The 22334-nt window shown below is 41.3% G+C and overlaps 5 protein-coding genes across 5 annotated transcripts; 3 read left to right on the forward strand and 2 right to left on the reverse strand.

Moving 5' to 3' along the window:
• Positions 1–3260: 3260 nt before the first annotated feature.
• BCR41DRAFT_350241 (hypothetical protein) lies at positions 3261–6136 on the reverse strand. The gene is made up of 8 exons (XM_022023635.1): positions 5814–6136; positions 5551–5681; positions 5369–5458; positions 5095–5245; positions 4711–4992; positions 4307–4618; positions 3661–4210; positions 3261–3560 (listed from the first exon to the last, which is right to left on the reverse strand). Exons 1-8 carry the CDS (start codon positions 6081–6083, stop codon positions 3337–3339), a joined length of 2010 nt encoding a protein of 669 aa, XP_021883176.1. The 5' UTR covers positions 6084–6136; the 3' UTR covers positions 3261–3336.
• Positions 6137–13848: 7712 nt separating this feature from the next.
• On the forward strand, positions 13849–14551 carry BCR41DRAFT_303016 (NADH dehydrogenase 1 alpha subcomplex assembly factor 3; the record flags this gene model as incomplete). Its single annotated transcript, XM_022020697.1, has 3 exons — positions 13849–14134; positions 14233–14333; positions 14441–14551. The coding sequence occupies 3 exons, from the start codon at positions 13849–13851 to the stop codon at positions 14549–14551; spliced, it is 498 nt and encodes a 165-aa protein (XP_021883177.1).
• Positions 14552–14826: 275 nt separating this feature from the next.
• Positions 14827–16544, reverse strand: BCR41DRAFT_303061 (dihydrouridine synthase-domain-containing protein; the record flags this gene model as incomplete). The annotated part of the gene is made up of 2 exons (XM_022020698.1): positions 14827–16116; positions 16215–16544. The coding sequence occupies 2 exons, from the start codon at positions 16542–16544 to the stop codon at positions 14827–14829; spliced, it is 1620 nt and encodes a 539-aa protein (XP_021883178.1).
• A 1283-nt stretch (positions 16545–17827) lies between these two features.
• BCR41DRAFT_377293 (glycosyl-transferase for dystroglycan-domain-containing protein) lies at positions 17828–19086 on the forward strand (the record flags this gene model as incomplete). Its single annotated transcript, XM_022027092.1, has 3 exons — positions 17828–18167; positions 18277–18650; positions 18805–19086. The coding sequence occupies 3 exons, from the start codon at positions 17828–17830 to the stop codon at positions 19084–19086; spliced, it is 996 nt and encodes a 331-aa protein (XP_021883179.1).
• Positions 19087–19290: 204 nt separating this feature from the next.
• On the forward strand, positions 19291–21145 carry BCR41DRAFT_350246 (hTAFII28-like protein conserved region-domain-containing protein). Its single transcript, XM_022023636.1, has 4 exons — positions 19291–20197; positions 20294–20381; positions 20543–20639; positions 20935–21145. The coding sequence occupies exons 1-4, from the start codon at positions 19416–19418 to the stop codon at positions 21084–21086; spliced, it is 1119 nt and encodes a 372-aa protein (XP_021883180.1). The 5' UTR covers positions 19291–19415; the 3' UTR covers positions 21087–21145.
• Positions 21146–22334: the final 1189 nt, after the last annotated feature.

Below are 22334 nucleotides of genomic sequence, written 5' to 3' on the forward strand. Positions count from 1 at the left end.
ATATCGTTCTCCAAAGCATCCATATTTTTTTCTCTTATGGCTTGCCGTTCTGTCCTTGCTTTTTCTTTCTCAGTACAAGGTTCCCCATCAATATGTATAGTCAGATTGTCCTTTATCACGAGAGCCAGGGACCTTCCTACATCAATGATGGATTCGCTTTTCATCTTGGCATGGACGACTCTGCGGAGGGTGTCGTAATAGAACGTACCGAGGAGATCTACATGAACAGAATGGTCAGGGTTTGCCGCCAAGAAATTGCCCACGTCAGTTTCCGAAGGTAAAACCCCGCGATCCGCAACCAGTTTGAAGAAGGACTTCAGCCCCATGGTCAATATCTAAGCGAAAGAGAAAGAAAAAGGAAAAATGGTGGTGATGAAAAGAAATGAAAAAGAAAAAAAAAAAAAAAAAAAAAAAAAAAAAGAGCGACAAAGGTATAAAAGGATGAGATTTTTTATGGTTTAAAGATCCAAAGTGAATAGATAAAGAATATTGAGGGAAAGATACAGGAACAAGTGGCAGTGGTAAAAGGGATGGGACTTTGAAGGAGGAAGGCAATGGTCCCTTTTTATATCCTGGATTGATCATGAATTTTAACATTGTCTCATATAGTTTTGATATCGATCCTTTGCTTCACAGGCCACATCAATCTTTATTCAGTTTCTTTGTTTGGATTGGGGTTTGTTCAAGTCAATAGCAGAGATTGACAAATAAATACAAGCTCTCGCATGAACGGCAGATTGGAAACAATAGCATTGAGATACCAAAGTGAGCATTCGAAAATCATCTCCATATACAGCATACAGTGTCGATGTCGATCCTTTGTTACACAATTTTTTTTTTTTTTTTTCAGTTTCTTTTGTTTGTACTGGCCCTTGCTTTGTGCTTTGTGAGGAATTTAATGAATAAAAGAAGATTTATAATTTTGAACAGGGGTAATAAATGCATTGACAGATATGACTCGGTGATTATAGGTAACAACTAAAGAAAAAAAGTCTTTTTTTATCAGAGAATGGCTTCAAATGATGCTCTTTGCTCCAACAGCCCCAGTACTATTGCGTTAAAGCAGAGATATTCGTTGACTCTCAGATTCCGGCATCAATGGCGGAGATAGGAGTGATGTAGTTGCATGCGCTTATTGCTTGGAGTTAAAGCTATCTAAGCACCCTTTCTTACTGGACGATGCCTTGTTAATGGTGATATTGCGCAGCGCCTTGTGGATGGAGGGAGAGCAGAAGCGAGAGTGGTGGTTTTTGGCGGTCGTTTGGTGTGTGTATGTGTGAATTTGATAGTTGATACCAATCGCCAAAACATATGCATCTAGAAATACAGAAGCGAGATTGATACCGACGCGTTTGATCCTTTCCTAGGGATTGTTATAACCATGGGATGATTGTGGAGTGGCCACCAAAATAAAGTTTGTTTGGAGGCACCAATGGAAAACGCTTGTGTTTTGAACAAAAAAAGACGCCGCGATGTAAAATGTGTTTATACATGTACAGAAACCAAAGAGATGCTTCAGCTGCTTATTCGTGCACACAGTGATTGACGAACAAAAAAGGAAAAAAAAGCCCGCGATGAAAGAAGGCATGTGCAGACAACAAATAAACACAGCAACTGTTTGCTCACATACATTTTTTTCACCGTTGTCTGTATCTCTTCTAAGCTTTCTGTCTGGCCGTCTAACACAAGGAACCCTCAGAAAGAGAAATACCTCGCATGATTGGTGCCAGGTCTGAAAACAACAATAATGCAATGCTGTACGTGGAAGATAGGGTCTAGAAACTATACCATTGATCACAACTGCTACTCATGCCCTCTTGCCAAGGACTTGAACATGCATACCAACCCCTTCTTCCTTGCTCTCATAACCGCTCACATCCTTTCGATGCATTCTTCCGCCGTTTATGTCCACTACATCTGAACCACACACAGTTCACCACTCACTCCAACAGAGATATTTGTATCACCTTGGGTATGATATGTTGTTGTGGTTCCCTCTGGTTTCAACAGGCCCAACAAACTCTATTAGCAGTGTTTACCAACCCAGATACATCAAGGGAACGCAAGAAGACGAGCAAGTAAATGATGTGACAAATCAAGTCTTGCCGAGCTTTACAGGGTGCGGTAGAATGAATCAACTCAGATTGCCCTCCTTTCAAGTCGAGACTACGGCGGCGAATATTATCACTGCTATATTACACCTGTCAATAAATAAACGATACAATGGACTCCCAAGAGGATGCTAGGGTCATGCGAAAGTCTTCATGAGTTTTTTATTTGCACAAATAAAGAAGCCAGGATAGCTCCATGACAATTTAGTTTTCGGTCATTTATTTCGACATCGAAATGAATTTTCAAGACAATGCCCATGGATTGCTGGATTTTAAGCCCATTTATAATGGCAAATTTGCCCTTGTTACGGACGAAGGGATAAGGCACCTTTGGGTCAACTACTTTGATAATGACCAGTCAATATGTAAAGTGGATAAGTTGCATTTCCGAATGAAGGGAAGTTTCGAGGAAGAACAACATAGATAACCTCTGTTTCAAGCGATTTTCGCTTTTACCTCAAAGTTTTTCATTTTTTTTCATTTGAAAAGTATACAATTAGCCGCCGTGTAAGAAGGCGTTGATGTGATTATTCTCAAGAGTTTACACTAAAGTGCTTTTGGTCACGCAGTCATTTGAATCTGAAGTTTACTTGATACAGGGTTTACGACAGATCAGACATGATGGCAGCAGCATTCAAATCATATTCAGTCTCTCAAGGCTCCCACAGGACTGTATTGGCAACCTTTATGGTGAAGGTGTTCACAGAGTACAGATATAAACGCAGAGACAAGCGTTAATGAGCTTCTTAATGAGAACACAGCATAGATCAAGCAAACTCCTACATGATACGTGTCTCACTGCAGACGTTCAATAGTGGCAACGTCTATCGTGACAATACAACAGCGATGCTACTTCCAAGTGGAGGAGAAATTATTCAAGAGCTCACCAAGATTATCCCATGAAGCACACTCATATTAATAATCTCAATGGTCTATCCGATATAGTTCTACTCTTTAGCGGGTTGAGTCTGGACACCTTGAAGCGCCTCTCCAATTGGGAGCAAAGGCCCCTTAGTTCAAAGCAGATCCTACATTGATTGCAGCATGAATTTATGCAAGCCTCATGTGTCCACGCAGAATTCAATAAGTATTTTATCATTCCATAACCCCGTAATCCCACGAAAAGTCATCTTTAATGAATACTTTTATCGAGCTATACTAGACATTTTTGAATTTTTATTTTACTTTTTTTTTTAAAAAAAAAGAAAAGAAAAATCAATCGTCTTCATCCTTCAACGGAAGTAGAGTTGGCCTTGTGTTTAGGATCAAAGCGGAATGCCTCAGGAGCTGGCCCTAAAATCATTTCACTCAGCTTAATCCAGTCCTTGACATCAGGAGAAGCCATCAGTGTCTCAAGGTCATTACGTCCAAAGAAAAGAGGCGGCCGATCATTCATCTTTTGCGGAAGGACCTCAAGCAGGCCAACTGGGACATAGCGATGCAAAAAGCCTATGTAGGGTATAGCAATAATAACAGGACGATAACAACAGGTCAACTGAATAAATCGATTCAATGACCGCTTCCAAAACTTTTATCAATGGATACATACTTTGCCACTCTAACAAAAAACGACGGGTTTGGTTAACGCCTTGAGTATCGGAACCCCAGTGTTCTAGCCCATAATTACAAAATCTCTTCATCATATCGAAGCGCTCGCCAGAAGAAATGTCCCAGTCGCGGTTTGACTTTATCTCCTCAAAGATCCAGGGCTTCATCAATGCACCACGTGCAATCATGCATCCGTCCACATTGTGCTCCTTCATATGACGATAGTAATCTGAGGGTCCGAGGATATCTCCATTGCCAAAGAGTGGCATATAATCATCTGCACCTAGAGATCCACGATTGATTTTAGTACATTGGCTAATATAGTCCCAATCAGCTAACTTGGTGTACCGTTGTTGTCGTGAGCGGCCATGAAGAGTACCAAGAGCCGCTCCAAAATCATAGAAAAGAGATGTCATAGTTTCGCCAATTGGCTTCTTGTCATGTACAGCCATCCTAAATTTGACTGTGACAGGAACATCCAGTACTGTCTTCATTCCCTTGATCATTCTCTTGATCTTATTGGGAGAGTTTAGTAGTCCACTTCCAGAGCCCTAGCAATGCAAAAAGAATAACGTTCATCAACTTTCGAGATCTAACTAGGGCAAATACACAATGTATAGTTATGTTCTAGCCACTGGATTTTTTACATTGTTGTAAACAAGGTCGATCGGGCACCCCATGTTCAAATCAACAAAGTCTACATTAGCCACCTGGTTGATCATATCACAGGCTCTAACAACAACATCGACCTTGTTACCAGTCAACTGCACGCCAAAAATGTCTTCGCTTTTGTGTCTTCTCAAAAGAGCCAGCTCTCCCTTTTGTCCCTGTACTAGATTTGAAGCCATGGCCATCTCGCCACACGTGATGTCAACACCATATTCTTTGCAAATGCGTCGAAAAGGTAGGTTTCCAACCGTAGTGAGAGGTGCCAAGTATGTCTTGCCCCTAAAATCGATCTATGAATGATAGGACATTTAAGTTAAATATATTAGGTAAAAAACGATACGTCTGCTTGATATATGCTCATGCCGTATTGAGCATCACCTACCTTCTTCTTCTCGCATGGGCGTAATGGAACATCAGGCGTGTCGGCAAGTGTAGGACCATCTATAGCAGTTGATGTTGTAATACTCTTGATATTTCTGCCTTCCAAATCTAAATCCTGATCCGATATAATCGTCTCTGTTTCTTTAGTAGCTGTGTTGGACGGGGACAGCGTCTCATTGCTACTAATTTTATCTACTATTTGCTCTTCAGACTTATTTGGCGCATTTTGTGCAATCTCCTCTGCCATTTTCTTGACATATGCCTCTGATCGTGAAAAATCGAACTAAATATAAAATATTATAATAACAATTAATAATTGCGAACATCTCTTGAAGAGTATGTCAATATCAGTTCAGCCATTTGTAGCGGATGGCATTTTACATACGTTGAAAGATCGGAGCTTAAGAGTAAGATCATGAGTGAAGACATTGAGAGACTGGGGTTCATATTTAGCGATTTTTTCTTTATCCTTAATAAGTTTCCCGTCTGCGTCTAGATGAGCGCTCAAATATCTGCATTTATATCCGTAGTGACAGCTAATCCACAATGTAAGGACGAAGCCTTGTGTTAAAAAAGGGAAAAGGATTAACTTGATAAAACATATTATGCGCTAAATGGGACATTAAAATGACCTATTATAGCAAATCAATAAGACGTACTCTCCAGTCAGTTCATAGTTAGGGCAACGGTCACCTAGATCCTTCCCTTTTGCTTCCAGATACTTTTGAACATTATGATTAAACTTGCAGCTATAGTGTAAAATCATCCACGGAGCAGAGTACCAGTTAGAAAATATACACCTGGTATCATTTCATTTGCAACACTAATGTATGGGCAATACCTATCGCCTTTATCGCATTCCTCGCCTCTTGCAACTTTAAAGCAGATCTGAACCTCATCTTCGATGCGACGTGTAACAACTCGATCCTGAGTTTGCCCTCCACGCTTCTTCTTATTATTCTTGACATGCTTCTAAAATATTCGATGAAGAGAAAATATAGTGTTAACACATTGATCAATGAAAGAAGCCATACCTTTCGGTGGCCTTTTAGGCAAAATAAAATGAAATGAAAATAAATAATAATAATAGATAACAATAATTACATCTTTACGGCTTCGCTTGTTATTATCATTCTTAGTATCCTCGTCTTCTTTTAAGCTATTATTGTCACCCTCTCCAGTTCGTCCCTCATCGCCTTCTTTCTCGACCGTTTCACTTAAGGAAGCTATGGTTTCCTCCTGCTGAACTGCCGCTGCTTTGGGGCGAATATACTGGGGTTTTATGGGTGAAATTCCCTTTTGATAGGTTGTACTTGAGGAAGATTCATCTTCATTCAACATGGTTGCTGTCGGTGCAGGGTTTTCAGAAGACATGTCTGTTGCCTGTCTGTCGTGAAGAATTATAATGGTACATCAGACAGTTGAAAAGCCCGACGTTATCCTCAAATAAGCAGTCATTTCTGTTGATCCGCGAAAAAAAAAAAAAAAAAAAAAAAAAAGCAGCACATGCGATGCTAGTCTACCTTCTTTTATTTCACAGCATATTAAGCTTTTTTTTTTTCTGCGAGCTTTTGCTAATGAAGCTTCCTCCCTGAGTTAATCAGAGAAATGGTTGGTGACGTGAAAGAACAGAGCCAAAGATGCATCAAACGGGCTCTACTCTCTTTTCCGAGATGAACTTGGCTAGAGCTTTGTTAGCTTTTTTTTACATCTATTTTTCTCTGTTGCATCGCATTCAATATACCTCTCAGAAAGCTTTTATTGAACGAGCCATTGACATACTTTATAGCGGTATGTAACCCCTACAAACGCATTTATCCCATCTAAAGGAAGACTGCTTTCTAATAATGCCATTCAAAATACTAATTCTTTGAAAATTGATAGTCTTGACCTATACAAGAAAAAAGGAAGGCAGTATCCAATGTTTGGTTCTACGTTGACTTCATCACGAGGCGTCCTCTTGCCATCAAAGGCTCTTAAGCTCTTCAATCTTTACATGGAGGATACTCGGAGAATAGACAATGACCATGCCATCCTCATGGAGCTGTGTCTCGATGCAGACTTTGCGCTGTCTCGAATTGGGCGATCGGAGAGAAAGAATCTGGCCTCTTCAGGTTCCATTGAAGACAAGATGCTTTATCAAAGTATCGGCTCGGCCCATTATGAAGTTGCTCGCTTATTCGAACGTTTGGGTCGCTCAAATGATGCCAAGAAGAGCGACATAAAAGCAGAGAAATGGGGATATGTCCCAGGAAGCAGCAATATATGTCAACAACCATCACGATTCGGTAGCTTTACTAACAATAACAACAACAACAATAATATCAATGCTAAGCAGGAGAGCGGCGGCAACAGCATCAGCAAATTGAAGGAGATGAATAAAGCAACAAAATTTGAAACGACACACAGCATCGCAGTTATTCCCTCAGATATTTTTGACCGCGACGTAACTCAAGCGACCTTCAAGTGTAACCTGCCAGATCCAGATACTCCATTAAATAATACCCAGCAGCTAGCCTACTGTCTCACTTTGCTTTCGACTGCACAACAACCACTAAAGGATCTTACAGCTCAGGAGCAAGAGTGGTCTTCGGCCACATCGAAAGATCAAGATGAGAACGCTAGACTTTATAACTTGGCTTCAGATGTAATTGCAGTGTTCATCGAGGATGATATCAAGACTGAGGCTGCTGTTGCTGAGGTCGTGATGCTGGCTCCAGTTCTCAAGCATGAACAATATAGGAAAGTGCTCATGACCTTGGTCAATGGAATCAGCCAGAATATCATGCTGGCGACTTACTTGCTTGAAGGGTTGGCTCAGCTGATTCAGCATGCTTCTCCTGGATACCTCGACTCTGATGATCTGGTCAATATCCTCAACACTCTCAATTCTCGCTTACAGGGAACGCACATGGAGTCCAGCAGCCATATCTATCGGCTTTGTGTTACAGTCTCACATGTGCTTGATGCCATGATAAACAATCAGGTTAAGGGTCTAAAACGGGAACAGCTCCATGAGCCATTAGCAGCCTACTTGAAAGAACTAAAAGGCAGCTCAGATCCTCATCTGGTATACCATGCAGCCTATGCTTTCCAAGCTCTGCTATATATCCCAAATGATGAGTCATCAATGCAGGCCATGCTTCGACGTACATCAGCAGTGGCTCGAGGAGTATTTGGACTAGTGAGTGCAGTCAAAGAATTAAATCTAAATGACTTTATGGATGAACTAGCCAATATTCAGAATGAGCTTCATTATGTAACAGACATTGTTGATAAGAGTCTGGATGTGTACAAAGGCGCGGTTTCACTATACGAGAGTGGAGCGGCATTCAAACAGGATATGGAAGAAGGGCTCAGCTTTAACCGCAAGACTGCATGGTATCCAGCGCTCCGCGGAGCTGATGCACTCCTCCAGACTGGCGAGTTCACCAAGTTCAAGACTCTTGTGTGTGAAACATCCTGTCGAAATGATACAGCATTCCAATGGGGACTATGCCAGCGGTTAGGACAGATTGCAGCCAATCCACAATGGGACCTGAAGGTTCGACAAGATGCCATCGCATTCCTTGGAGAGATGTACAAGAATGACAAGGATTGGGGCCAACATGTGAAGATCAAACAATGGATTGTAACTATACTGAAGGGATTGACCTCGTTACCAATCGATGGTCTACAAGGTATGTAGATATGATATGGTGTCTCCGTCATCATTGAGTCGGTTATGAGAAGCGAAGATACTGATGCTGATGGTATATTATCTATATACATTTCATTGTAGTTGTAGAGTCACTCCTGCATGATCTTGCTACGGATGGAGATACCAACAAGCAACAGCTCTTCAGCAATTGCTCTCAAGAGGCAATAAGACAATACCCTTTTATTGTCGCTCTGCCTCCGCCTGCATCTCCATCATTGATTAATCGTGCACAGAATAGGCCCGATGTGGAAAAGAGTCTGCGTCTACTCATGCGACAGCGGATGGCGAACAGAGATGATAAATACTTTTACATTCAACAATATGCCAAAGCCAGTCCACAAGCGAATGACGACGACTCGTTCTTGCTGATGGACAAGGTGAATGAGTTCCTGGACAGCGATCAGAAAGTTCTACTTATCCAAGGTGATTCAGGGGCAGGCAAGTCGACATTCAACCACGCTCTAGAGCACACTCTGTGGGAAGCATATCAAAAGAACCATGATCGAATCCCACTATTCATCAATCTACCAGCCATCGATGACCCATCCAAGGATGTGGTCACAAAACAGCTGCGAATGTATGATTTCACCAAGGAGGAGATCAAGGAACTGAAGATGACCCGGTCATTCATCTTGATTTGTGATGGGTATGATGAGGCTATGCAGACTAATAATCTGTATTTCACCAACCACCTCAATCAGCCTGGTGGGTGGAAGTGTCAGATGGTGATCAGTTGTCGTAGTGAATATCTTGGAAATGATTATCGAAGCCGCTTCCAGCCTATGAACCGCAATTACCAAGTAAACGCAGAGTTGTTCCAAGAGGCTGTGATTGTACCATTCTCTGAGGCTCAGATCGATGACTATATCAAGCAATATGTCGCAACAATGGACATACTGTGGGGTGCAGAAGACTATCTGCGTGCACTTAAGATGGTCCCTAGTCTACGAGAACTTGTGAAGAATCCATTCATACTATTGATGACGCTAGAAGTATTGCCACGAATGGTAGATCCGGATCAAGATATCTCCAAAACGCAAATCAAGCGCGTCACGCTGTATGACCAATTCGTTGAGCTGTGGTTTGAGCGAGGCAAGAAGCGATTAGGCGAGATATCGATGCCAGAGGATAGGAAAATGTTCAGAATACTATGCGATGAAGGGTTCGCACAAAATGGGATCTTGTACTTGAAAGAGCTTGCTGTGGCAGTCTACAAGAATCAAGATGGCAATCCAGTGGTGGATTACTCCCCATCCAAGGATAGGAGTACATGGAAAGAGGAGTACTTTAGCAGAGATAGCAGGAATAATCTCCTGCGAGAAGCATCACCTATGAGCCGCACAGGTGGCCAGTACCGGTTTGTGCATCGGTCTATTCTGGAATACTGTGTGGTACGAGCGATGTTTGAACCACAGAAAGTGACAAAAATGAACGCTATTGATACAGAAGCAACAGCGATACCGAATTCCCGCCGAAGGAGCATCAGCTCTGTATTCAGTTTTGAGGCGGAAGAGAGCCAAGCAGTTGAGCAGGCAGCAGATCCAGCCGAAGCGAATGAGACCTCGCCTTTGGTGTGGAGAAGCTTTGTGAATGAGCCATCGATTCTTGAGTTCCTGAAAGACCGAGTTGGAATGGAAGCAAAGTTCAAACGGCAGCTATATGAGTATGTTGAACTGTCGAAGAGCGACAAGCAATGGCGGACAGCAGCAGCAAACGCAATGACGATCTTAGTCCGAGCAGGAGAGTCGTTTATTGAAGCAGACTTGCGAGGCATCCAGATCCCAGGAGCCGACCTTAGCCATGGAATATTCGATGGAGTTCAACTACAAGGAGCAGATTTGAGGAATGTCAACCTTCGTAGCTGTTGGCTTCATAACGCAGACTTGAATGGAGCAAAGATGGCAGGTGTACAGTTTGGAGAATGGCCACTTCTTCATGCAGGAGGGAAGATACTCCAGGTATCATATTCGCCTGATGGTCAGACATTAGCTGCAGCTGTGTACGATTATGATACCGATGAGTATTATGTCAGGATCTATAATACGTTGACATGGGAGAGGTGTATGAATTTGGGGACGGAAGAATACGGCCAGAACTTTATCTACTCCCCAGACAGTCGACACATTGCCATATGGCATAAGGAGAAGAGTGCGGTTCTTGTGTTCGATGCAACATTAGGCACAGTAGTTCATAGGTTCGAGGGTCATACAGATGTTATCTGCTCAGTAGCATACTCTCCAAATGGTGATTATCTCGCCTCAGCTAGCAAGGATGGATCAGTGCATGTGTGGGATGCCAGGTCTGGAATGACCCAATACATAATAGAGGCTCATGCTAGTAAGGTAGCAAGCCTGGTGTATTCACCTGATGGAAAGCAGATTGCAACTGGAGGTGAAGACAAGGCGGTACGGTTATGGGATGCTGCATCAGGGAAGCTGATGCTAATGCTTCAAGTCTATAGTTCGCAAGTTTTGCAAATCGTATATTCACCTAATGGTCAGGAAATCATCACTCGCTATGAGGCCCGTAAATCATTGGATGTATGGGATGCTAGATCTGGTCAGAAGAAATGGGCCCTAGAGCATAAGGGCGATGTTGACGGCGTTCAATATCCTCCTGATGGAAAATACGTCGCTTCATTCTCCAAGAATACAGCATTTCAGTGGGATATGCAAACAAGGGAAATCATTCATACTCTTACTGGTACTTCCAGTACCATTAATGGCTTGAAATATTCGCCAAATGGAGAACAGATTGCCACTTACGGCAAAACAGTGCGACTTTGGGATGCTCGATCAGGACAGCTGGTCAACACATTTTGTGCCCATTTTATTAATGTAAGGGGTATGGCATACCCACCAAACGGCTCTCAGGCTGCATCATTCGGTGAAGATGGGACGATACGGCTGTGGGACACACAATCACAGCAATCCAACCACGATCAATATGGCCATACAGATATCATTAGACAAGTGAGGTTCTCACCGAATGGTCAGCATATGGCCTCATTCAGCAGGGACGGTACAGTGCGTATGTGGAATGTTCGAACAGGACAGTGTATCCATGTCTTACAAAGCCGAGCAAAGGACATTAAGTATTCGCCTAGCGGCCAGCTGCTCGTATCTATCGATCCCTTAGTTGATCCCATTTACTATTGGGACACTGAATCAAGCCAGATTATTCAAGTCTTACGCTCGCAACACCAAAGCGGAGGCATCAATGCCTTTGATATTTCACTCATTGGCCAACAAATTGCTTGTGGCCATGGAAAGGGGAACGTGACTGTATGGGACGCGCGAACAGGACAGCTCATACATACTCTGCAAGGGGGTAGATATCTTGTGCGTTCTGTGCTATTCTCGCCTAATGGTCATCAGATTGCTTCTTATGATAACAACAGTAGGATCAGAGTCTGGATGGTGCACTCAGGAGAGCTCCGGTATGAATTAGAAGCCATGGGACTGGATAAGCCTTATTTGGTTTACTCGCCTGACAGTCAGAAGATAGCATTTGTTCAAGACTACAAAAAGCTACAAGTACGGAATGCGGAAACAGGCGAGCTCTGCCACGAAACAATCTTCGATGGTATTCCACCACAGATAGCATTTTCGCCATCCGGTCGACTGGTAGTTGTTGGAAGTGCAAAAGGGCCAATTAATATGATGGATACTGAGACAGGGACTGTGCTACATACGCTCGAAGGGCATACCAACTGCACAGTCAGCATATCTTATTCTTGCGATGGCCAGTACATTGCCTCAAGCAGTGAAGACGCGACTGTACGACTGTGGGATACAGAGTCAAGCCGGTGCTTGGCTACTATCCCAATCGCAGCTGGATATGTTCATACCCTTGGATGGAGTATTTCCGAGGAGGATTACTTTCTGGCGACAGGACATGGTGATGGCTGTATTCGGATGTGGCAAATTGTCAAGAGTAAGGATGGCCAATGTCATACCCGCTTGAAGTGGAGCACAAAGCAAACAGTTCTATGCGCTACAGGAGCAAGCATTCGAGATGTAGCGGGCTTGAGTCAAGCTAATAGAAAGCTTTTGGAACAACTTGAGGCTGTTGGTGATCCAACACAGTGTCCGACTTCCCAAGCATCAAATCATGAGACAAAAGCAGTGCCATCTACGCCATCTGAGCTGGGAAGCGACGTTTTGAGTACGATATCAAAGAGGAGCAATTCTAGAGCAGGGCTATTAATCGCTAAAAGTGAAGGAATCAAAGAATATCAATTTATTTGCAGCAAATGTAATGAATGCAACGAGTGCGATGTTGCGCATTTTATCTTATGTGGCTCATACGACAGTATCGATAGCACTGATCTGCACAAGGTGAAGAGCGCACATATCGATCTAATAGAGTGAAAATACCCTACTCTTCCATTGCTCTTTCTTTATTTCACTTGAAATAAAAGCCGCATAATCTACTTGCCGAGTTGAAACTCCTTGGCGTCTTGTCTTTTCTAACGACATGAGTGATATAAATAGCCTGTGACAAGTTCTGTTATTTCTAGCATAGATGCAGTAATTGAAAGGTAATCTAAGACGAGGGTAGACTAAGCATTCGTTTGGGTTCGTAGGTGGGTGATTGGTTATTGATCATGAATTGTGAAGGGATGGTGTCTCCCACCTAGTCATACATTGGGGAGGAAGCGAATGTTCTCGCTGACTATCACATGTATCATCAAGAGTGGTCTTCTCTTTTCAAGTTTCATTTACTGGATTTTTAATTTTTTTATTCTGGTACTGTGATTTGAACATCCATTGAAACCAACGCATTTAGTATCGTCCCTTGCAGTTCATTTTTTACACCCCAGAACATCTCGGTGAAACCCAGTTCGCGGTGGACTTTAGGAGCCATATCAGCTGTACTCTAAAATACATGAAGCGCAACATCCATTTCTACCATGGGAATGGCCGTCTGCCCCGAAGCTCGTACGGAACATTAAAACATCAAGTTGTTACGGAGAAGTGAATCAAGGACTTTGTTCCACCTGATCCTCACTGTGATGCGCACTTTAAGATGAGCCATGAAATGAATGGTGATTGAAATGTGCTTTGACACTTTATAAACAATGTGACTGTTACCGAAATAAGTTCTTTATCTGTTGCAAGCGCACTCATTCAACTTCCAAAAGGACCCGTCATGCTTGCATCAGTTCTAAGAAGAGCAACAGTGAGACACTTATCAGGAACGGCAGCAGCGCTCCCAAATGTATCTTCACGAATGCGTGTGGCTACTACGAGGCTGTCTGTCGCTTTGGTCCATTCACGAAATATCACGTCAAATAGTACTAGTTCTCAGCAACAGCAACAGCAACAACCACAGTCTGCAGCGGCACGCCAGTTTATTGAAGGTCTTCGTCAAAAGAATATCCCATCTCCAGGATCAAATGAAGACGCAGCTGGCGCTATATCAGGTTTCATGAATATGTTCAATGATAAGGAGTCTAAGACTGTTACGATCACTGCCTGTACAAAGCATGGTTTCGTCACCACAGAAGCCATTACTCTACAAGGGCCTGTACTTTGTATTGGCGGACAAGTTTTCCTATGGGATATCTTCAAAGAATCCGGAGCAATAGCACAGTCACTGGAAAAGAGCTCCGATTCTGCACAAAAATTAAATTCCTCCCAGCGATCCATCTTTGAAACCATAGATGAAAAAACTGCACAGGAGATCTTTAAAATATTTGAGTTAATGAATCCTCGGCCAGGTAATACAGACTGATATACCCCTAGAAAGGCAATATACGTAAGATTAGTATATGGTGGAAGAAGACGACTAATTCTTTTTATTCTTCACTTCTTATAGAGATCTTAGTCATTGGGACTGGAAAGGCTTTCGCGCCATTAAGCCCAGCTATTCGGTCTGTGATCCGTAATTTAGGAATACAAGTTGATATGATGAGCACAGTAAGTCTGAGGCTAAGGGCCATTGGGTATATGCCTAAAGGTAAACATGATTAAAAGTTAATACAGTGCTCTGACCATCTGCTTACTCCCTTCCTATTTGGTTTTAGGCCAATGCGGCGGCGACTTACAATATGCTGGCAGAAGAGGGTCGTGACGTTGCTGCTGCTCTCTTACCATTGGAACCTTCAACAGTTCAAATTGTCCATGGTAGTCAATAATCTATTTATTTATTATTTTTTTTTTTTTTCAAAAATAAATAAATAAATAAATAAATAAATAAATAATAATAATAATAATAATAATAATAATAATAATAATAATAATAATAATAATAATAATAATAATAATAATAATAATAATAATAATAATAATAATATATACTCGTTCCGCTATTTGGATCTTTGTATCATGACCATTCTATCTTTTATACAGTTAAGGCGTGTCTATGTCTACAAGTACATGCATGTGTTTAATATTTCTGAATTATCTTCTCTCAAGTCCTTTTGCTCTCTGAATCAACAGTTGGCTCATGGTTGGGCATATTCTCAAGCAATATAACGCTGGCTCTCTCTTGTGAATCTGCTACCTCACCAAATGGACCCTGTTGAAGCTTGAGGCTCCGAATTTGATGTTGTTCACAGTCAAAAGTGCCTATGGCTCTCATATGGTCCCGACAGCAGTGTTTACATCGTTGATGCACACATTTTAATGAGTAAGAATGATGACAGGCGCCACTCAGGCAAAGGTTGTACACGGGCTTTATCTTCTTAACCCTTTTGTTTGATATGATTGAATTAATATCCTGTGCTTGATCTGACTCTGTTGCAGCGGTAATAATACTGAGCTCATCCTTGTGCTGTTCCGTAGTCATTATGTCTACCTTGCCACTAGCTATCATCGTTGTGCCTAGTACCTCCTGTTCGTTGTTGCTCTTGCATTTCTGTTGCTGCTGCTGTTGTTGCTGCTCAGGCCTAATATACGGCTGGACGAACCAGTGGGGCAGAGTTGGGAAACCTTGGTTATCAGCTTGGTCTTTAGAGTCTCCTCTAGTCGAACGTGATGCCTCTGCATCCGCCATAAGCCTTGCTTTCAATTTCTTCGTAACTGCCCACATTTGCTCGTTGCTCTCTGCCAGTCCGAGCTCCGATCTGAGATCTGTATGAACTAATAGACTGGTTCTGAAGATCTTGAACAAATGCCCACGAATATGTGCTAGTTTGGTTTCAACTTGATCACAGATAGTCAGGTACTCTTCAGCAAGCTTCCAAGCTTCTAAATGTCCTGGCTGAAATATACCAGGATTGTATAGGTTTCCTTCTGCTGTCATGACTCCAGCACATCCTGTTTTCTCAAGGCACTTAGCAAGGTCTTCATGATAGAGGATGTTACCGTTGGCAATGACAGGCACTAAATCCCCAACGGCCTCTTGAACGAGTCGAATCTTTTCCCAATCTGCTATTCCAGTCAAATGGCCTTTCATCTCACGCAAACGACCATGGACAACGAGCATCTGTGCACCTGATTCTACAACCATCTTTGCGTACTCGATAGTCTTTTCTACCTCAGGGAAGACTCGAATCTTTGCTGTGACAGGAATGGGAAGGTGCCTGTGAAGTGTTGAGATGAGAGATGATATCAGGGGCCAATCTTCCATAAGAAACGAGCCGTAATGTCCACGTCTGGCGATGTGCTGTGGACATCCTAGATTAAGATCAACAGCATCACAATATGGTGCCACCATCAGTGCAGCTTGAAGTAAACATTCTGGATCGTTTGCACAAAACTAAAATTCAGGAACAAAAAAAAAATTTTTTTTCAAGATCAATGAAATGTAATCAAACTGTATACATGAAGCATAAACATTTTTTTTTTTTCCTTTACCTGTGCAATCAACGGTCTATCATTAAGTCCTCCACCTTCAAGACCTTCTTCGAGCCCAGTCCATTGCTCATCTCTGTAACGTTTATTTTCAATAAACAGTTTGGCGTTGAACATGGGTGTATAACACAGATCAGCATTGTATCTACGACTGAGGATCCGCCACGCTAGTTCTGACTGATCGACCATTGGTGCAACTATGTATTTGGGTGATCCGATGGATCTGTAGAATTCCCATCCGGATAGTTTCGGAGGGAAGGAATGCTCGGCTCTACATTTGGCTGCTGCTGCTAGGTTACGCTGTTCAGCCTGGTTCTTTATGGGGTTGATCATCAAATCGGTGTAATACTGAAGATGAGGAAACTTCTTGAACATTTTTTGTCGATGGCCATCAAGGTGTGTAGAAGTGAGAGGCTTTGGATAAGACCGATGTGATGTTACTGGTGTTGCCGGTATTGATTCTGATGGAGACGAAGAGGCAGGGGTATATGAGGGAGTGAAGAAGGACGAGAGGATGGCTGCATTATGAGAGGCAGAAGTGGAGATGTATTTCGGAGTTGAGAGGACAGAAGAGAACGTTCTGCCAGACAGCAGAGTAGCAAGTCGCATTATAAAAAAAAAACACAAAGTGAAAGGGGGGAAGAGAAATGAGAAAGAAAGGAAAAAAAAAAAAAAAAAAAAAAAAAAAAAAAACTAAAAAAATAAAGGGTGACTGTGGCCATTATGAAAGAAAGCACAGACAGAACTTACCCCTGGGCGAGTGACATGCCCCCAATTATAGGTCACAATTGCATTGCTCTCTGTCTCTTTCATTCATCTATTCATCCTCTTCATCCTCTTCATCTGATCTGTGTTCAACCGCATCAAACCATCACCCAAAATATAAACTGCTCATCAACTAATGAAGAAGACTTGGCACATATTTGTCAAGCTGTAAACACTCTATCAGTCCAAGTGCGCGTTTATAATAGTAGACTGTTGCTCTTTCCTTCTTACAACTCAAAGCATAAGGTAAAATGGAGCGCCATGTTTTTGCAGACAACACAAGCCAATCCAAGTGCAGGTGAAAGCTTCATACTTGTATGGATCAGATACTGCAGATACTGTCTTCCTTAGTTGATACTGACCAAGAGTAAATTGACCATTTGGTTTTTTTTTTTGAATTCTGTCTGGCTGTTAGATTGAAATTAACGGAGCAATTGATTGTACGTTATGGGATTACCGCAACCTATAGCAAAGCTGCTGCGATACGGCGTGCTGGCATACCTCGCAGGCTCAGTTGTATTTACGCTACACACCCATTTCAACCAGATCCAGGATTCTGAAGTTATACAGGACCTCAAACCTAGAGCTTTGCTGGAGCCGGGACAAGCAATATTCGATGTCGAGAGCATAGTTTACTCGAACCAGCTCATAGAATGGAAGTGTATGTTCAACAGCGGGGCTTTAAGTTCATTAACACACGTAGTCAACATTGGCTTTAAAATACAACAAAAGCCCAATAGAGTTTTTTTTTTACTCACATATTGAATTGTTGAACTCTTTTAGCGCCCAGCGATTTTCCCACCCACCAGACCAAAGAAGACGCTGTGATTCATAAGATTTTTGCAAACACCATGCAACCGTCAAAAGTCTTGCCGTACTACTTCAAGGCAGGGAGGAAATTTGATCCAGAGGCAGTGACCATTACAACTTTAATTACTTTCGATCGATACCCTATTTTCAGTAAATTAGTCACCAACTACCAGGGCCCTATCTCAGTCAGTATCCATGTCAACGACGACGAGAACCGGGACGAGAACCTGTCAAAGTTGCATGACATGTACAATTCCAACCCATTTATGAAAGAATTCGTAGATGTGCATGTCGTCGTTGATAAATTTGACCGTCAATTCAACATGTGGCGCAATGTTGCCAGGTTCTTTGCTAGAACAAATTACTTTATGATGCTCGATGGTAAAAACTCAATGGAAGTATAGACCATGTTATTGTAACTCTATTCTAATCGACTTGCTGACATATATCTTCATTCATGGTCTACATTTGCTTTGTATTCCTTGCCTAGTTGACTTTCATATCTGCACAAATTTAAAGCATCATTTATCATTGGACCCCGAGGCTCAGAAGCTTATGCGGTCAGGAGCAGCAGTGTTATTACCCGCATTCGAATATGTTAATCAGGATGATGGAATCGACTCGGCGACATTCCCAAAGGACAAGGAGTCGGCAATCCGCCTGGTGCAGGAAAAGAAGTTGACAGTATTTCATGACTTTTTTCTCAAGGGCCATGGCGCGACAAACTACGAGCGTTGGTACAAAACTGATTCTGTCTACAAAGTGACGGAGTATCAGCACTCGTATGAACCATACGTGATCCTCAAAAAGGAAGGAACACCATGGTGTGACGAGCGATTTGTTGGCTACGGAGCTAATAAAGCAGTACGTTCCGGTTTCTTTCACGACTTGGCTTTTTTTTTTTTTTTTTTTTTTTCCGCAATGATTGAGAAAAGAGGAAAGAAAGAAAACGATTACTTACTCTCACCCTTCTATTTACTATTTTTTTTTTTTTTTTTTTTTTTCAACATCTGCTCAGGCATGCCTATTTGAGATTTATATCTCTGGAATTGACTACTATGTACTGCCTCACGACTTTTTGATCCACCAATCTCATCCATACAAAGAGGAAACTCGGAAACAAGAACGCAAGTACAATCGAAAGCTTTATCAAAACTTCCAAGAGGAGGTCTGTTTCCGATACGCTATGAGGTTCGTACACGCCAATCTCTGGGATTCTCCGAAGGCTAATAATCTAAAGGAACAGTGTAACAAAATTCGAGGCTTCAAGCAGGCTATGACACAGTTCAGTCAGCTCTGAACAGGAAAATAAGACTGATCTTACGATATAGAAATGCATAGAGTATAAATAATAAAAAAGAAGAGTAAAGATGTGTAATCAGCTGGGGAGATTTCCTTCCAAGGATCACTTAATAAATACGTGAATCTGCTCAGCCTTCAAAATTATTTGCTTTTATTAAGAAGATTGGCAACATCGATTCTACAAAACAAGAGCATTGGCATAAAAAAAAAAAAAAAAAAGAACTTGTATAAACAAATTCACCTCTAGGATCACCTCATTGTCCTGTTCAATCCGATACAACAGCAACAGCTACAGTAGCAGCTACATTTCTCTCTTCTCAAACAATAATGACATCAGGATCATCATCCACTAGTTCCGCAGCTCCTTCGCCCACAGCATTTCCTGGACCTTCTGCTGCTTCCACTCCAACTCCATCGACACCCACTACAGTAGCAGGCGTTACTGCACCTGCACCACGGAAACGAAAGAATGCAGCTGTGATGCCTTCATTACCCAAACCCAAAAAACAAAAGCTACATCGAAACCTTGATAATATTGTTGCAAGAAAGCAATTACCTGATGTTCCCACTGGCGCGAATGCGGGTGGTAACAAGACAGGACAACGTATGGTCAAGGGGCCTTACAAGAAACGAGAAAAGAAAGCGGATAATAAGGACGGCAAGAAGGGCGCTGGAGGAGATACAGCTCCTTCGACACCTGGAGGAGGAATAGGAGCATCGTCTTCTAAAAAAGGTAAAGGAGGAAAAGGAAATATGGGTAATACTGCTTCAGCTGCGGGGTCTATAGCATCAGGAATGGCAGCATCAACAGCAGCAGCACATTCCTTAGGAGGGATTGGAGGAGTAGATGCGGATGGAACTAATGGATTTGGACAAGGTGGGTATCAACTGGGCATCAAGAACGAGGATGATGATGAGACAGAAAGCCGTGCAGGACCGAGTCAAGCTATTGATGGAGATGGAAATCCCATTACCGGAGAGGCTGGAGGTGACGCTGGAGGTGAAGGCAAAGAGGATGAGGATGATGAACATGAAGAGGAACCAGAGTATACTGATTATGAATGGAGTCAGGAGGCCAATGCTAGGGGACGAAGTAAAGAGGAACTCAAGTAAGCCTACAATGCAGCTGAAAAAAAAAAAAAAAAAAAAAAAAAAGGCTGAACTGTATGATTATTTGTAGTAACCATGTATCCTTCTCTGGGTAGAGCGCTACTCGACTGCTTCTCTGAGGAACAACTACAACGCTATGAAGTGTACCGTCGATCTGTACTTAGTAAATCAACTATTAAGAAGGTAAAAAAAAAAAAAAAAGGAATTTTTTATTTTTTATTCTATCCTTTTAATTTTATTTTGATTCCAATTAAATCTTGATTTAAAACTAATCTCATTTTTATTCTCACTTTTATTTATTTTGATTTTCTATCTCCTAACTCTTGATTTATTAAAAAAAAAAGTTGGTAGGAACCATCTTGAATCAGCAAGTCACCCAAACAATGGCATTTGTTGTAGCAGGCTTTTGTAAGGTCTTTGTGGGCGAGATGGTTGAAAAGGGTAAGTAAAACCTAACTTTCATTCACTTGCTCTACTTTGTTATATGACACTTTTTTTTTTTTTTTTTTTTTTTTTTCACTTGACTTGACTTGACTTGGCTTGGCACTGACTTTACATTGCTCGTCTCTTTTAACTTCTTAATTTTCTATTCATTTTACTTGCTTTGGTTTGGTTAATGTTATTAATATCACTATTATTTTTGTTTACCATTATTATTATTGATATTGATATTGATGTTGTTATTGTTATTGCTATTGTTATTGATATTGTTATTATTAATATTGTTTACTATAAGCTCGGGAAGTAATGGAAGACTGGGGTGAGACAGGCCCAATTCGACCTGAACACCTTCGAGAAGCTCAGAGGCGGCACAAGAAAAAGGAGCTTCAACGAGGACAAGGTGTCAGGACTCCCTATGGATACAAACGACGCATGTTTTGTAGATAAAAATATTGAAAGTTAGAAAAATCAATTTGTCAATAAATTGTCCGCCCTGCCCTCTTCTTCCGATCATCCCCATTCACGTTCATGACATATGAATACACATGTGTGCATCTTTGCTTGGCTTGGTTTATAACCCATCTTGTTCCTCACATCTCTCGCCCTCTTTCATATTCTTTCTCTCCTTCTCCCAACTTTTCTCTCTCTATCTCTATCTCTCTCTCGCACATGTATATACAATAAAAGAAAACAGGGGTAGTGGAGAAAAGAAGAGAGAGAGAGCGGGGGGGAGGGGTAAGAGGGGGATGTGTATAACAAGTGTGAGAGAGACAAATCTTTGGCGGGATCAAGTTGAGCCAAATCACATGTAACATTTTTCCGTAGAAGATGTAGACGATTTCGTAGGACAAATTTTGGCGGGATGGCGGGAAGAAAAAGAGAGGGAGTAAAAAAAAAAAAAAAAAAAAAATGTATGGTCTAGAATAATAAAATAGCGCACAAAGAGTTGTGTGAATGTGCGTAATTTGTTTTGGTGCCTTGCTTGTCGCATGCATATTACGTATCCGATGGCATGTTCTCTCTTCTCTCTCTTTTTCTCTCTCTCTTCTTTCTCCTAATTATATTTATATATTCATATTTTATATAAATATATAATGTATTTGTCTATTTGTATATATTTGTATTTGTATTAAATTAACGAAATAAACAAATGAATACAAAAAGTAAAAATACACTTTGGTTTACTATTGTCCCCCCCTTTTTATATATGTATTAACATTAATTATGTGTTTTTCTCTGTTCCTTGATGACTCCATTCACCGTTGGAAGAAATGTTGTAGGGTCAATGTATTTATAAAAGATTGTGGATATTCGGAATATGTAAAACAGAAGGTGACAAATAGCATTGTCGATTCATTAATAACGTTGAAAGTGTAAATTAAAAAGAATAAAAAAAAAGGGGCGATAGATAGTTTGATTGTATATACTTTTTTTTTTTTGATTTGACTCCAACTCTTTTTATTTTTCCCTTCTTTTTTTTTTTTTTTTGTTTTACAACGTCTTTGTCTCTTTTTTTCCATTCCTCTTATGTTTCTTATGATTCACTTGATCAACAATGGCCATGCCAACAATCCAGTATTGTCTACCTTTTTTGGTACTTTTTGGTCGTATGGCCCTTTTCTTCTCTTTTTTACTTTCAACCGTTGTTACTCAATAACCCAATTCAATAAAAAAAATAAAAAAACTTTTTTTTAA

Source organism: Lobosporangium transversale, assembly GCF_002105155.1.
Source record: "Lobosporangium transversale strain NRRL 3116 chromosome Unknown BCR41scaffold_11, whole genome shotgun sequence".
Classification (NCBI taxonomy): Eukaryota; Fungi; Mortierellomycota; class Mortierellomycetes; order Mortierellales; family Mortierellaceae; genus Lobosporangium; species Lobosporangium transversale.